Source organism: Aotus nancymaae, unplaced genomic scaffold, assembly GCF_030222135.1.
Source record: "Aotus nancymaae isolate 86718 unplaced genomic scaffold, 86718_ANA_hifiasm-v0.15.2.pri h1tg000010l, whole genome shotgun sequence".
Lineage (NCBI taxonomy): Eukaryota > Metazoa > Chordata > Mammalia > Primates > Aotidae > Aotus > Aotus nancymaae.
In genome coordinates, this window is record NW_026988421.1 from 8,037,040 (window position 1) to 8,055,845 (window position 18,806).

The 18,806-nt window shown below is 38.6% G+C and overlaps 2 protein-coding genes across 11 annotated transcripts in view; one reads left to right on the forward strand and one right to left on the reverse strand.

The window, feature by feature from the left end:
* The window catches only part of ACADSB (acyl-CoA dehydrogenase short/branched chain), a 51,093-nt gene extending 49,829 nt beyond the window's left edge, over nt 1-1,264 (reverse strand). For both annotated transcript variants that reach the window (XM_064373759.1, XM_012453416.2), the window contains exon 1: nt 1,164-1,264. In XM_064373759.1, coding sequence (XP_064229829.1) covers nt 1,164-1,205 — 42 coding nt within the window. In that variant the 5' untranslated portion in view covers nt 1,206-1,264. The remainder of the gene's footprint in view (nt 1-1,163) is intronic.
* Nucleotides 1,265-1,434: 170 nt separating this feature from the next.
* IKZF5 (IKAROS family zinc finger 5) lies at nt 1,435-18,484 on the forward strand. 9 transcript variants are annotated; one of them, XM_064373760.1, is made up of 6 exons: nt 1,435-1,546; nt 3,034-3,184; nt 10,629-10,807; nt 11,202-11,279; nt 13,121-13,303; nt 14,603-18,484. In XM_064373760.1, exons 3-6 carry the CDS (start codon nt 10,675-10,677, stop codon nt 15,544-15,546), a joined length of 1,338 nt encoding a protein of 445 aa, XP_064229830.1. In that variant the 5' UTR covers nt 1,435-1,546; nt 3,034-3,184; nt 10,629-10,674; the 3' UTR covers nt 15,547-18,484. The 9 variants fall into 9 exon arrangements, with proteins under 9 accessions (XP_064229830.1, XP_064229832.1, XP_064229831.1 ...); XM_064373762.1 differs by having other exon boundaries at nt 10,642-10,807; XM_064373761.1 differs by having other exon boundaries at nt 3,060-3,184.
* Nucleotides 18,485-18,806: the final 322 nt, after the last annotated feature.

Here is an 18,806-nt window from a genome sequence, read left to right on the forward strand (position 1 = left end):
TGGTCAATAAATTTTGGCTCGAAAACAGAGTCAAATTGTAAAACCAAGGAAATTTTCTTTTGTAAGTTATTAACCAACAATTATAAACAGTATTAAACAATCATCATAAGGACATGACTTTACGATTTTTTATTGCACTTCAGGTCTGTAAAACAGTCAAATAACATTAATTATCTCTAATAAGAAAATAGGTGAGAGTCCTGCCTCTGGGCATAAGACTGAAACAGCAGTTGGAAAGCCGATTCATTAAAGCAAATGCAAAGGAAATATGAAAAGCACACATACGCAGTGGAAAAATTGCCAGTGAAGTGTACTGACAAACACAAGTGTATCCAAATGTGTATGTTCTGGAAAGCATGCTATATAATCGGTCCAAGGGGTGAAGAGCAGAGACGTTTCACACAAGGACCGTTAAAGAACCAACATTTTGTGTAGGTGCAGAGATCAGAACTAAGCACAACAGGAGGCTGATTTCAGCTTAAGTTCATGGAAGAGGGACCGGCACCGGCTCCCCTGGGCTGCGGTGAGTCTATCCACGGAAGATACCCAGGCTCCACACGTGAGGTAAGGGGCAGAGGGAACTCTCTCCCTGGCCGGGAAGCCTGAACAACTCTGAAGTCCCTTCCTACCTTTGAGCAGGGCGCGGAAGGGAGGACAGGGAGACACCCTGCTCAGAATGAGACTGGGCCTATTTTTAACAATCTTTTCTTGCGGGGCAGGGGGTGTGAAATGTAATCACTGGGGAAAGGTGGGTTCGGGCATCAGGGAGGTGACACCTGTGCAAAATGCACCCAGACATCCAGAGATTGAGACTCCGTGGCTCTCAGGACCCAACGGCCTGCAAAGGACTTTTGCCGACGCAGACCTCCGACTCCACTCAAGGTGCCTGCTTCGCCAAAGCAGCTTCTAGACAGCCCCCGGCCCCCTGCCACCAGCTGCCGCCCCCAGCCCTCTCTAGAGAAGCGGAGGTCAGCTGTGCCAGAGGCCTGAAGGGGGTCGGGGTCGTGGGATGCCTGCGGGTAAAGGGTCTGGGGAAGTGGGCCCAGGACGTGGAGCGGGGCTCAGGCCGGCGCCCCGAGGCCGGTTAGAAGGCTTTGCCAGCTGCAATGCCAGGGGCCAAGGTCGCCCTGGGCCCCCAGGACGCCAGCCTCGAACGCACTCACCAATCTGCTGCCGCGCAGCAGTCGCACTGCCAGGCCCTCCATCCGCGCAGCAGGCCAGATAAATACAATCTGCTCAGCGCCGCTGGGTCGCTAGCCAGCGCCAGAGAGCTACCGGAGCAAGGCCCCACCCATTCAGTACCCGCCCCGCACACACCTACCTTAATCCCAACCCCCTGCTGCCTACGGAACCCCAAGAGAGACAAACAGGCCCCTCCTCGCTTTTGCCCTCCGTCCTGCTCACGCGAGACTTGAGCAAGGCGGGGGGCGGGAAGGTAGTCGGAGACACAACAAATATGGCGGCGGCTACTGCGACGGTGACGAAGACGGCGGCGGCGGCGGCGTTGAACAAGGCGGTGGGGTTTATTCGGTGCGGTTGTCAGGAGGTAAGTAGCAGGCTGCCGGCTCCGACGGCGGCGACGCGGCGGGACAGGGCAGATAAGGACGGGCTGGAGGCGAAAGCTGGATTCGCGGCGGGCGGGCTGATCCGGCCGGAGACTCAGTTCAGCGGAGGAACGGGCGTGGTCGCTATGCGGGCAGGTGATGGCCCGGGACCTCCCTAGCCGGAGTGTGGTGGGTAGCGGCGCCTGTGGCCGCGAGAACCCCGACGGAGCGGGTTCTCCAGCTGTCGGCGCCGTCGAGCAGGAGCTAGGAGGCTTCGGGGCAGGGACTGCTGCCTGACTCTGACAGGTGGTTGTGCGGGAGGCGTCCCGGGGTTTGCGTCTTCTCGGGGTCCCAGGGGCTGGGAGTAAGCCCGGGTGCGGGTCTCCTAGTTGTTTCGAATTCTGGCGAGGATGACGCGCGGAATCCTGATGAGGCTGCTGCCCCGACGCCGGTCTCAGGCTGCTCGTTAGGAGAAGGACGTTTAATGTCTTTAATGATCCGGCCAGGATCCATTTCTACTGCATGGACACTCTTATTTAGGGAGCATGTGAGATTTGGGAAGAACATTATAGTAAATAACTATTCAGGTTCATTCGGGGTTTAGATCTCTGGATCAACTGTGGGAGTGCGAGTAGCCAAGCCTAGCATGCTCCATAACTGGATCTGAAGCTAAACGAGTTCTAGCAAACACTAACCACGTGACCTACTTAGAGTCCCCCTGATGTGCTGGTCAGAGCCGACAGAGGTGTGACAAGCAGGAGAAGAAATAAAGGTGCCTCAAATTGTGTGATCTGAGGAAATTCAGTTTTGAAAGAACTTATTTAAACAACTTTTTTTTAAACGTCTGAGCTAACAATTTTAAAAATTAAATTTAATTTTGATTTATGTCGTGTTTTTAACACAGCTAGAGGTTATTATTATTGATGAGCGTTCGTTACAGTGAATTGAAATGTCTGGTGTTATTTTCCCCTAGAAGTCCAGGATGTTTCCCAAGAAAACCTTAACTGTTTTGTGTTGTGATAAAGAGGATAAGAAAGATGGGATTCAGCCCTTATCGAGTGTGCTTTTTAATTTTTTTTTAAAGCCCTTTCCCATTTCCCTACATAGGACTAATGCGTTGTTTTTATGCAACTGTAACTGTTCAGCAGTACTAAGCTTGACAATTTTAGAAGTGTACTGTGACAAAATGAAGCTAATAACTTAAATTTAGAAAGACATTAAAAATCTTGCCAAAAACGAACCCATCAATGAAAAAACGGTAGTCACACCAGCACTTTATTTTTTGGTGATCCTATGGAGCTTCTGCTGAAGTGAAGCTACTGCTTTGTTCTTTGATTATCCGTCAGTTCCTTTTCTTTTCAGCTGATAGTAATAAGATTGGCGTAAGTTATTAGCTGAGTCAACCTGTAGATGCTAATTAAATTTTTATCCTAAAGGTTTTGATTTGTGGTCTGTGTTTTCTTTTTTCTTTTTTTTTTTGTTAATGCAGATCTCTGTATGGCTTTTCAATTTTAGTTGAAATTCTCTCTCCATGGCCTTTTGGAGTCCCTTGCTGTATCTCCAGAGTAAATTTCAGTTACTCTACATTTCATCAATGTTGGAGTGGGAAGAAAAAGGAGGAACTGATTTGGGGTGAAAAGGTTAGATTGTATAATTTCTCTTCTGGATTTCTTTCAACAGGGTTTTACTTATGTTTTATTTTTATGTTTTGATTTCTGATTTCTGAGAGCCTCATAATTTTCCTTTTTCCTTCAAGAGTTTTCAGAACAAGAGTCCTGAAATCAGGAATTGTGTTCTAACTATTTTCCAAGGCCCATGTTACTCCATAGAAACCAATTCTTATTTGTCAGCCTTCTCTATTTATATGTGTTCTATAACAGAGTAAATCTCAGTGACCATAATTATTAGGCTATGGAAGTAAACACACCTGTTGAACCGTAATCACTTCATGTGTACAGGCCTTCCTAACCCAGAAATTATTACGTAAGTTAGTTGCTAATACTGTATTCTTCGTTATGGTTAGTAACCCCTGAGAAGACTTCTCATGAATGCTAGATGAACAAAACATATCCTGCTGTTCCCTAATCATGTTCTCAAAATTCTCCCACAGTTTATAAAAAAGATAGAAGGAAGATAGGTTAGAGAGCCTCTTCTCTGGTTGTTTCATATTTGTGAATGCCTTCTAGTGTGCATCTCAATACCTGTATTTTAAATTATTAGCTACTGGTTAAGGCTTGGGGGAGGTGCACATATATAATTGTGTGTGTGTGTGCATGTATATATGCTTGTATTGACCAACAACTTCCCATTTATGAGACTGAAAAAGATCAGAGGACTTCATATAAATCCTTTATCAGAAACCAAGGAAGATCAGAGATTAGTTTAAATTACCTGCTTGAGGTAGAGGTTTTCCTGTCCTTTGGGATATCAAAGCTTAATTTCATATACCTCTCTTTCCCCTACTGGCTTGCATAGCCTCTGGTTGTTTTCTAAAAGCATTAATTTTAAGCTTTGAATGATAATTTGGAGGAAGCTACTGGCATGACAATACTTTAGGTATACCCTAGCCAGTTTCTATATAGATATGCACCTGTACCCCATGACATTCCATATTAAATTCAACTTAACTTTAATCAGAATAATCACAGGAAGGACTTGGGAATTTTGCTATATCATAAGGAATGATCATCATAAAGTATGGGAATATTGTTCTCTTTGGTTGATATGATTAGATATCTTAGTTCAGGTTGCTATAATGAATTACCATAGACTGAGTGGTTTAAACAAACATTTATTTCTCACAGTTCTGGAGGCTGGGAAATCTTAAGATCAAGGTGCCAGCAGATCAGGTATCTGGTGAGGGCTTGCTTTCTGGTTATATCCTCTCATGGCAAAGAGCAGAGAAGCAGCAAGATCTCTGGATCTCTTCTTACAAGGCAATTGTAATCCCATTCGGAGGGCTTCACCTTTATAACCCAGTTTTCTCTCAAAGGTCCCAACTCCAGAAACCATCAAATTAGGGGTTAGGATTTCAACATATCAGCTTTTAGGGACATAAACATTCAGTCCATGACAATACAAGCAGAAAGAGTAGATGTGAGTTGTAATAACACCACCCAAATCTATAATAAAACTGGAGAATACTTAAGTATATTTCTTGTTCAGATGACATGATATTACACATTGAAATTTTGTGTAAAGTAAGTCATTTTTTGGCTAACAAACTCCAAAGTATTGAGTTCATGCCCAGTATCAGAAAGATGCCGCTGCAAAAATTACAATTTGTGGATTTTTCCAAAGTATATTTTGTTACGTTTGCAAAGGTTTTAAAATTTATCAATGACTTAGAGGCATCTCTGGGTATCAGTTAATTTTTGGAGTTCCTAGATTAAACTTTGAGACCTGAGACTGATGATAATTACATTAAAGACAGGAAAATGACTCAGATGGATAAACCTTTATTTTCTTTCTATAAGAGGAAGTCTTCTGTAGTTGCATAATTTTTTTTTTTTTTTTTTTTAAGTAGAGATGAGGTCTCGCTATGTTGTCTGGATTGGTCTTGAACTCCTGAGCTCAGGCAGTCCTCTCACCTTAGCCTCCCAAAGTGTTGGGATTACAGGCATGAGCCACCATGTCCAGCCTAGTTTCAGAATTATTACTATTTTTCAATTTATTGTGCTTAGAAATACTGACTTGAGATGCAGAAAGCTGAGTTTTAAGCCCAAGACTCTACTTTGCTTCAGGCACCTTTCATTCTTATGGGTCTATAGACCGGAGCTCTGAAGCATCTGTCATGCCCTGTGTATATATGGATGTAGGGGATAGAGGCCATACAGGTCAAGTAGGCACAAAAATGCTTAGGGATGAAATGACACCTAATTTTTAAATCATGACAGGATGTTTAAGGTTATAAAGTGTACTAATATATTTATAATTCTAATTTAAGAAGAGTTTTTCTTCATGTTTGCAATGTTACAGTGTTATCTTCTCTATTTTATAGGCATTTTTTTTTTCAAGTTTATCACGCATTATGGTTGAAGAGCAGCATACAATTTATGGCAGGGAACACAGTGAAGTTTATAATGTGACAATGTGATAATAGCCAAGACTGTCAAAATATGTCAGCCATCTTCTGTAATTAGGCTCGTTTGTGTTCTTAAACTTGAGATGCATGTATAAAAATATCATTTTCTTCTGCTTGCTTTCTGGCAGTCTCCTGTGTTTTTCCTGCACTGTCACATGTTGTACTATTGCAATGTTATGCTTTCTAATCAAGATTTGGTAAGGTTTATCTTGCTTCCCGAAGCCTGTCAAAGTATATTCAGGCATTTTCCAGTGGAAATGTATCAGTTTTCATGTGAACTGATTGGCAAGAAGTGATGCTGAGTTGCAATGTAAATACTGGGATTTCTTTCTTAATTATAGCTTTTATAATTAGAACACAGACAATCTATAGGGCTATACAACTTTTACAAGTTAAAAATATATATATTTTCCCGGATCTTATTCTTGATAGTCTTTTTTACTGGAATTGACTAGCTCACATTTTCCCCCCAAGGGAAAATTTAAAGAACAGATAATCAGTAGAATCAACTGTAGGCACAGAACAAATAGTAACACAATGATAAACAGAGAACCAGTTCAAATAAACATGATAAGATGGGGAAAAAAGAACTGAAACAAGTATGTTCAAAAGCCAACAATAATACTTAAGATTCAGAAGGTTGGGCCAGACTAAAGCAAGTGATTTAAAGAGGTGGCCTGTAAGTATAATATGCAGAGATGAGTTTGAGAAATTGTACAATGATTTGTAAAGTTGCAAATTGGGATTGAGACTAAGGTGGAACATGTTTGTTTCATTGTAACTAAGGAACAAATAGATACTCAGTATATCCTCCAACCAAGCTGATGAACTGATAGAAAAAGGGGAATAACTGAATCAGGGGCAGTGAGAATTTAATCCAAGTTATAACCATTGTTTTTTTTTTTTTTTTTTGCTGCAGAAATAAGAAAAACAGCTACCATTTTCTGATAGCCTACCATATGTGATACATGTCACAGTATACTTTATGTATACTTACCTATAAAACTTAAGATAGTACTACAAGTTGGATTATGATTCCATTTTACAAAATAGGAAACTAAAGCCGAGAGAGGTCCCTATTCATAGTCTTAAAGCTAGAATCGGTTTGACCTAATACCAATATATAGTTGTCCCTCTCTGTATCCAGTAGGTACTGGTTCCAGGACCCCCTGTAGATACCAAAATTTGTGGGTGCTCCAGTCCTTTATATAAAATGGCGTAGTATTTGCATATAACCCACAATCTCATCTTTTTGTATACTTTAAACTCTGGATTCTTTATAATACCTAATACAATGTAAATGCTATGTAAATAGTTATACTGTCTTGTTTAGGGACATATGACCCCCCCAAAAAAAAGTGTGGGAAACTCCATCTCTACTAAAAATATAAAAAAATCAGCCAGGTGTGGTGGCAGGCACCTGTAATCCCACCTACTCTGGAGGCAGAGGCAGGAGAATCTCTTGAACCCAGAGGGCAGAGGTTGTGGTGAGCTGAGATCACATCATTGCACTCCAGCCTGGGCAAAAAGAGCGAAACTGTGTCTTGGAAAAAAAAAAGAAAAAGGAAAAGAAAAAAGTCTGTACACGTTCAATATAAATGCAACCATCCATTTTTTTCAAATGATTTTGTTTTGCATTTGGTTGACTCAACAGATAACAGAACCTGTGGATATAGAGCCGACTGTATTCTGTTTATCCAGAGGATAGATTTTCAGTAGCCTCAACTTTCTAGACACTTTTCTAAAAAATAGGCTTTTCTACCTGAAAAGAAGTAGTAATACTAATAAGTTTTAAAAGCCCCCTGGGTAGTTTCTAAGGGAGGAAAGGAATGATTCACAAGTATTGCGTTAAGAAAAGTTAGAATTCAGTTACCTCTAAGTCATTATTTGGCTAAATGTGTTTGGAATAAAGAACAGACTAGATGTGAAGAGAGAAGGAGACAAGAAGTATGAAAATAAGATGTATCAGTCTGAAGCCAGGAAACAGGGAAAACAACAGCCCTGTGTTACTAATTGAGTGGTTGTAAAGTATGATAATTCATATTAGTGGTATGTCAAAAGTTGGTCTATTTCCAGTAGATTTCTAGTTAAGTCAGAGTGGAAGTTTTGATTCTTAAAAAGTTGGTCATATTTTTGTAAATTGGAAAATCTGCTTTTGTGGAACCTCCCTCATTCCTCAACCCTGCAGTTCTACCATTTAAAAATTTAGGCTGAAAAGGACCAATAACAGTCTATTATTGAAGAAGATAAACAAAGCTGGGGGACTTAAATTACTGTGATAGGAAGACTTATTATTAAGACTATCTGGTATGGCTGCAAGGGCAGATAGGCAAGTGGAGCCGAATAGAGAATCCAGAAGCAGAGCCACGTACATGGAACCACTTGACTTAAAAAGGTAACATTGGAGCTTAGTAGAGAAAGGCTGATCTGTTAGGTACACATTGCTGGGACAGTTGGATATCTCTTTGGGAAAAAGTATGCTTTGACTCTTACCTCATACCATACACAAAACTCAAGTCCAGATAAAAATATGAAAGGTTAAAAAAAAAAAGCATTTAGAAAAAAGTATAGAACATCTTCAAGTAAGGTGTAGGCAAGGATTTCTTAACTAGGACACAAACAACTCTAAATATAAAGGATAAAAATGGGTAAACTGTACTATATTAAGAACTTCTGTTCATCAGAAATTATCATTAAGAAAGTGAAAAGGCAACCACAGTGGGGGAAGATACTTAAGATACACTATCCTAATAAAGGGCTCATATTATAAAGCATTTTTACATACTAGAAAAAGACAACACAATAAAAAAAAAAAGGTATAATCAGACATTATACAACAAAGGGTATCTAAGTGGCTAATTAGGATATATTAAAAAATTTACATCTTCATTAGTCATCAAGGAATGTAAATTAAAACTAATGTGATAACCACCACACACCTACCAGAATGGCTAAAATGAAAAAGGCAAACAGTGCCCATGTGTTGTCAAGGATGTGGAGCAACAGAACTTGTTTATTGCTGGTGGGAATGTAAATTGCTATAATCACTTTGAAAATCTATTTGGCATTATCTAAAACTGAATATATGCATGCCTTGACCCAGCAATTTCACTCCTGTACAACCAACAGAAATATGTATGTAATCAAAAATCATGTAGTGATATGTCCATAGAAACTTTATTCACAACAACCAATTATGGGAAATCACCCAAATGACCTAAAAGCAGTATAAGAGATAAATTAGTTGTGGCATGGTCATACAACAGACTACAGCAGTAAAAATAAGCCAACTTCAGTTGCATGCAACAATATGGATGAATCTTACAATTATAATGTTGAGTGACAGAAGCCAGACAAAGGTTCATAGTGTATGATTCCATTTAAATAAAGTTAAGGAACAGAATTTACAGAGTCAGAAGTCAGGACAGTTATAACCCTTGCTAGGGCAGAGGGTCCTAGCATTGGAAGGGTACACGAGGCGGGCTTCTAGGATGCTGGCAGCCTTCTGTTTCTTGATTGTGGTGTTGATTTTATGGATGTGTTCATTTTGTGACAATTCATTGAGCTCTGCCCTTATAATTTATGTGCTTATCTGTATATGCACAAGACTTGGAGAATAAGTTAAGCATATATGCTGAAAGTAATTTTTTAGATACCTACCACTGGCTGGAAGCTTTTTTAGATGGAAAATTATTCATTAAATAGTTTGAGTTTAGAAAAAGAAGATTTTACCGTAAGGATATTTACCAGAGAATCGTAGTTATTTGCATACAAATTGTTTTTACTGGAAGAAAAGATCTTTTGTGTCCCAAGTGCTAGACTTCCTCATCTTATTCTTACTAGAAAACTTTGGCTATTTTATCTCTGAATTTGGGCCATAAACCTATGTGAAGACCAGGTTTTGATTGCAGAACCCACAAGAGACTTTCTACACTAGTGTCAGGTATTTCCTTTTTCTTTTTTTTCTTCCTAGTCTTGGAGTGGATAGGCTGATAAGTAGTAGAGGTGGTGATTTGGATATTTCTAGAGCGGGGATTGGGAAGCTAAGGCCTATAGGTCAAATCTGGCTCAATGCCTGTTTTTATAAAGTCTTATTGGAACATAGCCCCACCCATTTGTTTACATATTGTCTATGGCTGCCTGTTGTATGTGACTGCTTACAGTGACACAGTTAAGTAATTGCAGCAAAGATGAGCATGGCTTGCAAAGCCTAAAATATTTACTATCTGGCCCGTCATAAAAACTTTGCAACCCCTAGTTCTACACCACTTATTTGTAGACTACTCGTTCATGTGAACACAAGGTCTAAGAGCCTTTGCTGGTAGTCACTAGCTGCATGCAGCTATTTCTATTTAAATTAATAAAACTGAAAACTCCAGTCATTTATATTATCCAAATTTCAGGTGTCTTAGTAGCTATATGTGGCTAGTAGCAACTGTGTAGGACAGCACAGATAAGAAACATGTCCATCATCCAGAAAATAGTCTCATTTTGTCTCCCAGGATGGAGTGCAGTGGTGTGATCACAGCTTACTGCAACCTTGAATACTCAGACCCAAGCGATTCTCTTACCTCAGCCTCCTGCGTAGCTGGGACCATAGGCATGTGCCATCACACCCAGCTAATTAAAAAAAATTTTTTTTGGTAGAGATGGGGTCTTCCTATGTTGGTCTCCAGCCTGTTTGTCTTCTTTATTGTCGTCTTCATCGATAAGCTCTGCTTGTGTTATTTCTTTAATCTGAACTTGTTTTCTGTTTTTTCTGCCTTTGAAATTTCTTTCCATCCTCTATGACTAAGCTTGAACCCCAATTTATATTTAAATATTAAATATATTGACTTTTTACCATTTTGTGTATGTCTTTAGTTCAACAGGAAGATTGCAAGATACTCAAAGGCAGGCACTGTGTTTTCTCTTGCTTTGTATAGTGTTTTGCACAAAATAGTTTTTGTCATTTGTTTACTGTGTACTAGATAACCCTAAATAGTGTAAAATTATTTCAGTTTTTTTTTCTAGGTATAACAAACCGTAAACGTTAAAAGAGCAAAGATGGGTGAAAAAAAACCAGAGCCTTTGGACTTCGTGAAAGATTTTCAGGAATACCTGACTCAGCAGACCCATCATGTGAACATGATTTCTGGATCAGTTAGTGGGGACAAAGAAGCAGAGGCTCTTCAGGGAGGTAGACTCATTTTAATACTACTAAATAATTCACTTTTTATACACATGCTATGATTGTGTGTAGCTATTACTGTGAAGACCACTGCACATTAATGTGAATCATTCTGTTTTTTTTCTAGAAAGATACAGGGCATTTTTTCCCTTTCTTTAAACATAACAGACTTTTGCTGGGGAGTGCTTAACATGGTTTGGAGATGCATTATGGTCTTGTTGGAAGGTTAGGGGCTCCAAATACCTTTCCTGTCCTCCAGTTTTTATGAGCTGACATTAGACACAAGGAACACAAAGGGGATTGGAACATCAGCTTCACTATACAAACCATTAGGCCATCAGGAAATCTGGATTCCACCTGAGACCAAAATAGGGGTTTCGGTTTCTTCTCTCTTAAAATGAAGAAAGGGCTGACCATGTTTACCTATCCAAGAAGAGGAACGAAAATAGAGAAAGTGGTGACCTCCTTGAGCCTGCTAGAGGTAAATTTTGTCTGATTTGCTTGCCACAAAAAAACTGGAATTTATTCCTAACATAGCTCAGAGATCAGCAAACTGTAGCCTGTGGGCCCCATCTGGACTGCTGTTTTTATATGGCCTGTAAGCCAAGAATGGTTTTTACATTTAAAGATGATTTTCAAAGTGTCAAAAAAAGAATAATGTCATGATATATGAAAATTCTGTGAAGTTCAAACTTGAGTACACATAAATTTAATTGAAACATGGATATGCTCATTTGTTTATGTATTTTCTATAGCTGTTTTTGTTTGTTTTGCTAAAACAGCAGAGTTGAGTAGTTGTGTTAGAGACCATATGGCCCACAAAGCCTGAAATATTTACTATCTCATACCTATAGAAAAAGTTTGCTGACCCCTGAACTACATAGTCTGGGTAGGGCCCTATAATCCAGGGACTGGCAGCAGGGACCAGGCATCACCTGGGAGCTTGTTAGAAATACAAAACACCAGACACTACCCCAGATCTGCTGAATTATAATGTGTGTTATTTTAATAAGATCCCCCAAGTAATTCATATACACATTAAAATGTGATAGTTACTGGTTTGGGAAAACAGCGGGAGAGAGGAAGATACTGAGCCTTGTCCCTCTAATGCCGTGTAGCCCTCTGGGATGTTGGACTTGTCTCAACCAGCAGAATCACTTCTAGTGAGGAGTGAGGAGTGAGGAACTGGTGGAGCAGGGGGCTTGAATTGTGCATGCCAACTGTTACCTCCTGAGATGGAGTAGAAGACCTTTTCCTATGAAGCTGTAGGAACGGAAGTTTCCCTCCTAACACACAGATTCCCAAACAGGATTCAAGAGACCAGGGTTGTAGTCCCAGTCATTTGCCGATTTTCCTGATTATGAGCACCTGTCTTTTCAGCTGCTTTGTATGAAAAAGTAGTTAGATGAGATCAAAAGCAAACAGCCAAACAACATCTTTTAGCTCTGAGATTGTTAAAACCCTAACCCTCAGAGGTATCAGGGATGGTACTTTCCTTTATGTGCTTTATTAGAATTTTAAGATCCTAAATGGAATAGAGATCTAGAACACACATATAAACTGTGGGGTGTGGAAAACTTACTGCTTCAGACTAAAAAGAAGGTTTTGGAGAGTCTTTGACTGCCAGTTACAGTTGTAGAAATGGCTAGGGTGCTGAACACCTGTGTGTGACTGTGCCATCACTCTCCAGTGAATCTCTTCATTCCCCTTCCTCCTCACCTGTTTTCTTCTTCAAAAATATGTGAAGAACTAATACAATCTATGTGTAAGTAATGTAATTTTTTTTCTTTCTTTTTTTTTTTTTTTAGACAGAGTCTTGCTCTGTCACCCAGGCTGGAGTGCAGTGGTGCAATCTCGGCTCACTGCAACCTCTGCCTCCTGGGTTCCAGTAATTCTCATGCCTCAGCCTCCTGAGTAGCTGGGACTACAGGTGCACACCGCCATGCCCAGCTAACTTTTTTTTTTTTTAGTAGAGATGGGGTTTTGCCATGTTGGCCAGGCTGGTCTTGTAACTCCTGGCCTCAAGCTGTCCCCCCACCTCTGCCTCTCAGAGTGCTGGGATTACAGGGGTGAGTCACGGCACCTGGCCTTGTGTAAGTAATTTGAGATCCACCCCCATAAAAGGTTCTCAGAATATAATACAGAATGCATTACTGTGTTTGTATAAAATTAGCCTCAGTTCAGAAAGTCTGTTAAAAAATGGATTTAACTTTTGTGGGAAGTGAACTGTCAATTTATAAGATTTTCAACCACTTAAAATGCAAATGCTAAATTGAGTTGATTCAGAGATGCATAATTTCTTTTGCTCTACTTTGTTTATAGCTGGAACAGATGGTGATCAAAATGGACTTGATCACCCATCTGTTGAAGTTTCCCTGGATGAAAACTCAGGAATGTTAGTAGACGGGTTTGAAAGGACCTTTGATGGAAAGCTCAAGTGTCGGTACTGCAACTATGCCAGCAAAGGAACAGCCCGGCTTATTGAACACATCAGAATCCACACAGGTAATGGAAAGACAGCTGGAAAAGGCATTTCTATAAGGGCAGGAGAGGGGCCAAAGAGGGCAGGTTGGTTTGTCATAGAAGTAGTTTTAATATTCAAAAATGTTTATGTAAAGTTTAAATAAATGAGGAAGTTACTCCATTTTTTACAAAGCAACAGCGGGACAACATAGAAACAGCTCAGAAGTGCAGCCCTTTGTAGAACTTCTCCTTCCTTAGCCATGTTTCTTTTGTGATCCAAATAATCTCTCAGCATCTATCTGCTTCTCAGATTGGGAAGGTTAATGCCAAAGCACTGTGATGTGATAAAATGTTTTAATCTTTATCCTATTACATTTCAGTTGCAGAAGGGGGAAAAGTTTCAGAAAGTATACAGTTGCAGATGGTACTGCTAATCCCAGATCTCTCTTTAGCTGTCCCTTCTGAGAAACTTTCCCAACTGCATCTGCCCCTGCCCAAGACCAGGTCACATGTCCTTCCTGTGTGCTTCATGGCATCCTGTGCTTATTCACCACATCCCCATGGCCTGAGAGCCTGTTGAGGACAGGGACTGTGACAGGACCATCTTTGTACCCCAGAGCCTAGGGGGGCATCTGACACATACTTATTAGATTAATGACTCTAAATCTCATATTCCGAATGTTTATTTCACATAATTGGGCCGTCTTCAGTTAACAACATTAACTATAATTGTTCCTTCTGGCAGCTGAAGAGTAGGAAGATGGAGGAGAAGCACTAGCAATTTTGAAGGGATACTTTGCATAACTCAGACTAGCAAGCCCATTTCAATTCTGAGCTTTCGTATAAGGACTTTTCAAAAAGCTTTTTTTGTATTTTTTTTTCCTGTGAGGAAAGGGTATTCGTATGTGTGTATGTGTGTGAATATGAGTGTTTGTATATAAATGTATACATGAACATATAACTCTGAGACATACTTTTGTAAACTCATTATGTAAAACTATTACTAGAATATTTTTTTATCACCAAAAACCAGAACATTACTAGAATATTTCAATTGTGCTGTTTCTTCTCTCTAAATGCATTCGAAGCCATAACAGTTTTTATACCGTATTGACTAATACAGTATTATTGCATATCTCAAGTTGTTGCTGACGAGTTATTAAGCTTTGTTTTTGTTTGTGGGTTTCTTTACAAATTTTAAGACTCTCATATGCTACGCAAATATGAATTTATGAAACCATTTTCTTTTTGATCAATGTCCAAATCCAATGAATGGACAAGCGCAACTTTCCATAAATGAACTAATCTTATAGTTTCTCCATAATTTTTCTTTTGAAACAGGTGAAAAACCTCATCGATGTCACCTTTGTCCATTTGCATCTGCTTATGAGCGTCATCTGGAAGCCCATATGCGTTCTCATACTGGAGAAAAACCATACAAATGTGAATTATGTTCCTTCCGCTGCAGTGATCGAAGTAACCTGTCCCATCATCGAAGGCGCAAGCATAAAATGGTACCAATTAAAGGTACTAGGTCTTCCTTAAGCAGCAAGAAAATGTGGGGGGTTTTACAGAAGAAAACAAGCAATCTGGGCTATAGCAGAAGAGCACTAATCAACTTAAGTCCACCTTCCATGGTGGTTCAGAAACCAGACTACCTTAATGATTTTACCCACGAAATCCCAAATATCCAGACTGACTCCTATGAAAGTATGGCAAAAACCACACCAACTGGTGGCCTTCCAAGGGACCCCCAAGAACTCATGGTTGATAACCCTTTGAATCAGCTCTCGACTCTAGCAGGGCAGTTGTCCAGTTTGCCACCTGAAAACCAAAACCCTGCATCCCCTGATGTAGTTCCCTGCCCTGATGAAAAACCTTTCATGATTCAGCAGCCCTCTACCCAAGCAGTAGTTTCTGCCGTATCAGCAAGTATTCCTCAGAGCTCCTCTCCCACAAGCCCAGAACCTCGGCCGTCCCATAGTCAAAGGAACTATAGTCCAGTGGCAGGTCCCAGCAGTGAGCCAAGTGCTCACACAAGCACTCCCAGCATAGGGAACAGCCAGCCCAGCACCCCAGCACCAGCCCTGCCAGTCCAGGACCCTCAGCTTCTGCACCACTGCCAGCACTGTGATATGTACTTTGCAGACAACATCCTTTACACTATTCATATGGGATGTCATGGGTATGAAAATCCTTTTCAGTGTAATATATGTGGATGCAAATGTAAAAACAAGTATGATTTTGCCTGTCATTTTGCAAGAGGGCAGCATAACCAACACTGATTGAAAATAAGTCATATTTTACTTAGTTTTGCTGTTTCGTGGTTTTGTTTTTGTTTTGGTCATCTAATAAGGTGTCTGCTAATTTAAGGTTTATACATTATATTTATAGAATATAAATTTGACAGTAGAATAAAATATATTTTTTTTTCCATAAAAATCTGGTCAGGGTCATTTATGTATCAGAACAGTTAGACACATTGTTGTCTCTATTTTCCTTTCCTTTAGACATTGGAGAATTGGAGTGCAGTCATACTCTTACAGGGTGTTCATTTGAATTTCTCACATTTATGTAAAACTTCAAGGCTTATCCATACTTTTGATGTTTCAATATACATTGAACTAGATGTTATTTCTGCCATATTTTGCAATGATAGAATAAATTACTTTTTTTTTTACAGAATTTATTACTACTCATTTCAATGTTTAGTAGAGAAATTGCCTTAAAAATTGCTGTTAATTGAAATACTATTTAGTTCACATTTCTTAAGTTGAATCAGTAGTTTCATTTCAACTGATAATAGTAAAGCTATTTCAGTGTAGTAAATTTTTCTTTTTTCCACAAGGGGAAATATAAAACAGTTAAGACGTGAAATTGAAAACTGTTTTAATATTTAAAATAACTTCTTTATTCAATGTCTAAACACATGTCAGTTTTCCATTGGATCTTTATTTTCACAGGTAAATACACTAGAGTGCTAGAAAGCTTTTTCCCCCTCTCAGTTTGACTTTAAATCCTTCATTCTGACATTATTACTGTTAGTAAGGTTGATAACTATAATCAGAGTATCTTATTCTTCCTATTCCTTTGATGACCAAAGAGGTAAAGTGGAAGTCATCCTTATTATTAAAACGGAGTCCTCCAAACAAATTTCGGAAGATTCCTTTTTCTTCCTTCAATTTATTGCCCATAATTTCCAAGAAAACGTGGGTATAGAAACACATGAGAAAATGTGATAGTGAAGTCATATTTACAAAAATGAGAACATGTCCAAAATGGATTCTTGTCTCCTCTTCAGAATTAGCCATTTAAAATATTTTCTGTGAATGCAAATTGTAGTTCTCATTTGCAGTTTTACCAGGCTTCGTGTACAGTGACAAAACTGTGTAGAATCTACATCATCGCCTTAGTAAGAAAGGATAAAAAGGTGTGGAAATGAATATAAAATGAATCTAAATATGACATTGAATTTGTTTATAAAAATAAGACTTAATAGAGTAATTCATGTTGAATAGGAGGCTGTTGTTTTTATATTGTGTAATAACTCACGTACTCTGAAGAGAGCTTGGTCAAACAATAAAATACATTGTTACTAACTTGGTTTCTGTGTACTTTGCAAAAATTCTATTTTTAATTTTGTTTATATGTTGAATGTGCTCCTAATTGGCATTTTAAAGAAAATATTAAGCATCTATTAATCAAAAAGACCTCTACTCTTAGAATAAATGAAAGGGAAATATTGGTGATATGTACCCACAAAAACCCTAAGTGCCAAGTTAATGGATCCTCTACCTTCCCTTTCAAATGCTGGAAAGCCACTGTAATGAGTTCTTGCAGTTTAGCATCTAATCTAAGCTACTGCATTGTTTAAAGAGCAGCCTCAAGGACAGTTTCTCCAAACTGTAATTCTCTGTCAAATCTTGTACTTTAGAATTCTACAATTCTGTTTCACTGTTGCTTAAATCACTTTCTGCTCAGAGCCATTTTACTGTAGCAGTTTCCAAGTGTTTAACTTGGCTTTAGTATTTATCAGTTGCCAGAAACAAACAGGTTGTCATTTGGAAGCTTTCATGGTTTTTTTTCCCCTCACTTTATTCTTTAGATAAAAACAGTATCCCAAAATGGAAAATGAAAATTTTTATGAAGCAAAGAGAACTCCCTTGTTAAGACCAGCTTATTAACTCTATATTCTCAGTCAAATGAATTTTTTTCTAACAACTAAACATGGATGTTTTGAAGGTGCATTTTAATTTAAACATGGAACGTTTTTTTCATAATTACAAACTAGAATGTAAAATTAAAATTTTGCTACAACTTAAGAGCACAGTTGATATCCCAAAGGTGTTGATGCTTCAAAGCTAGTTATTCTAAATGCACTAAAATTTTTGAGGCAAATCTACCTTAGAAGCTTTTTTGGTATTGTATTTTTTAAAATATTTAGATTTTATTTAAATTTCTTGTGAGTTAAATTCTGTATTTGGAAAGATGTTTGTGTCTTCCCTTCTGTATTGAGTATGTTTCTCATTTTTAAGCAAATATTTTATAGAAATGAGTTGTTGGGAAGAGTTTAACATGCACTATTTATAGTACTTTGCCATTAACAGGCAACGTTCTGAAACTAAATTTATTTTTGTTCAGTGAACATAAGTTTAGATTTTTAAAGCTGGTAGATAATTTATCTCCACTAATATTTTTTTAAGAAACTGTGAAGAGATTAACAGGGAATAATTTTATTTCAGATTTTACTAATGTAGTATGTAGCTACAACTTCTTGAAATTCAAGTTAAGGCTAGACTTTTACTTTAAAAAAATTCCACTTGGTGTTTCCAGGGCTATTTCATTTTAGAAATAAGTGTTTGCCATTCATCTGCAAAAACTGGACAAGGGGACTATTACGAAAAACGTTCAGAAATAAACCTCATTTTAAGTTCTACAAAATATTTATCAAATGAATGTTACTAACTTTAATTCCCTGCTAAAGATGTTTTCATTAGTCTTACAGGGTATATGCTTTCTAAAACTTGTTTTTGTTAACATGTGCTTTGATGTAAAGAACATATTTTGTATGCAAAACATAACCTGCATTATGGTTGTAAAATACACTATATTGTTTAGGGATTCCGGAAAGCAGTTTAATGCTGAAATAACCGTATCTAGTATGCAGTTCATATTGTCAATGAAGCTTTGCTTTTGTAATAAATAAAAAAGACTTTCTAATGACCTTGATTTTTCTTCTTTTGGAAAACAGGATCAAATTAGTGTTTTAGTAATTGTCTGCTAGTAAAATGTTAATGAAAGAAATAGATTTTATGGTTATAGTGCTTTGAATTTTTAAAATGTCTTAACCTGAGAAGAGTTAAGACCATGAGTTAAAAACCAAAAGAGCTCCATACATCCATAACTTGTCTCCCTACTAGTTTCCTCTCTTTATTCAAGATCTATTTGACTTGACTTCTGTCCCCCAATCCCTACCCTAAGTGTTCTGGCACATGAGGAAGGCCACCTCTGTGCTTAATTATCCACATCTCATCTGACAAGTGAG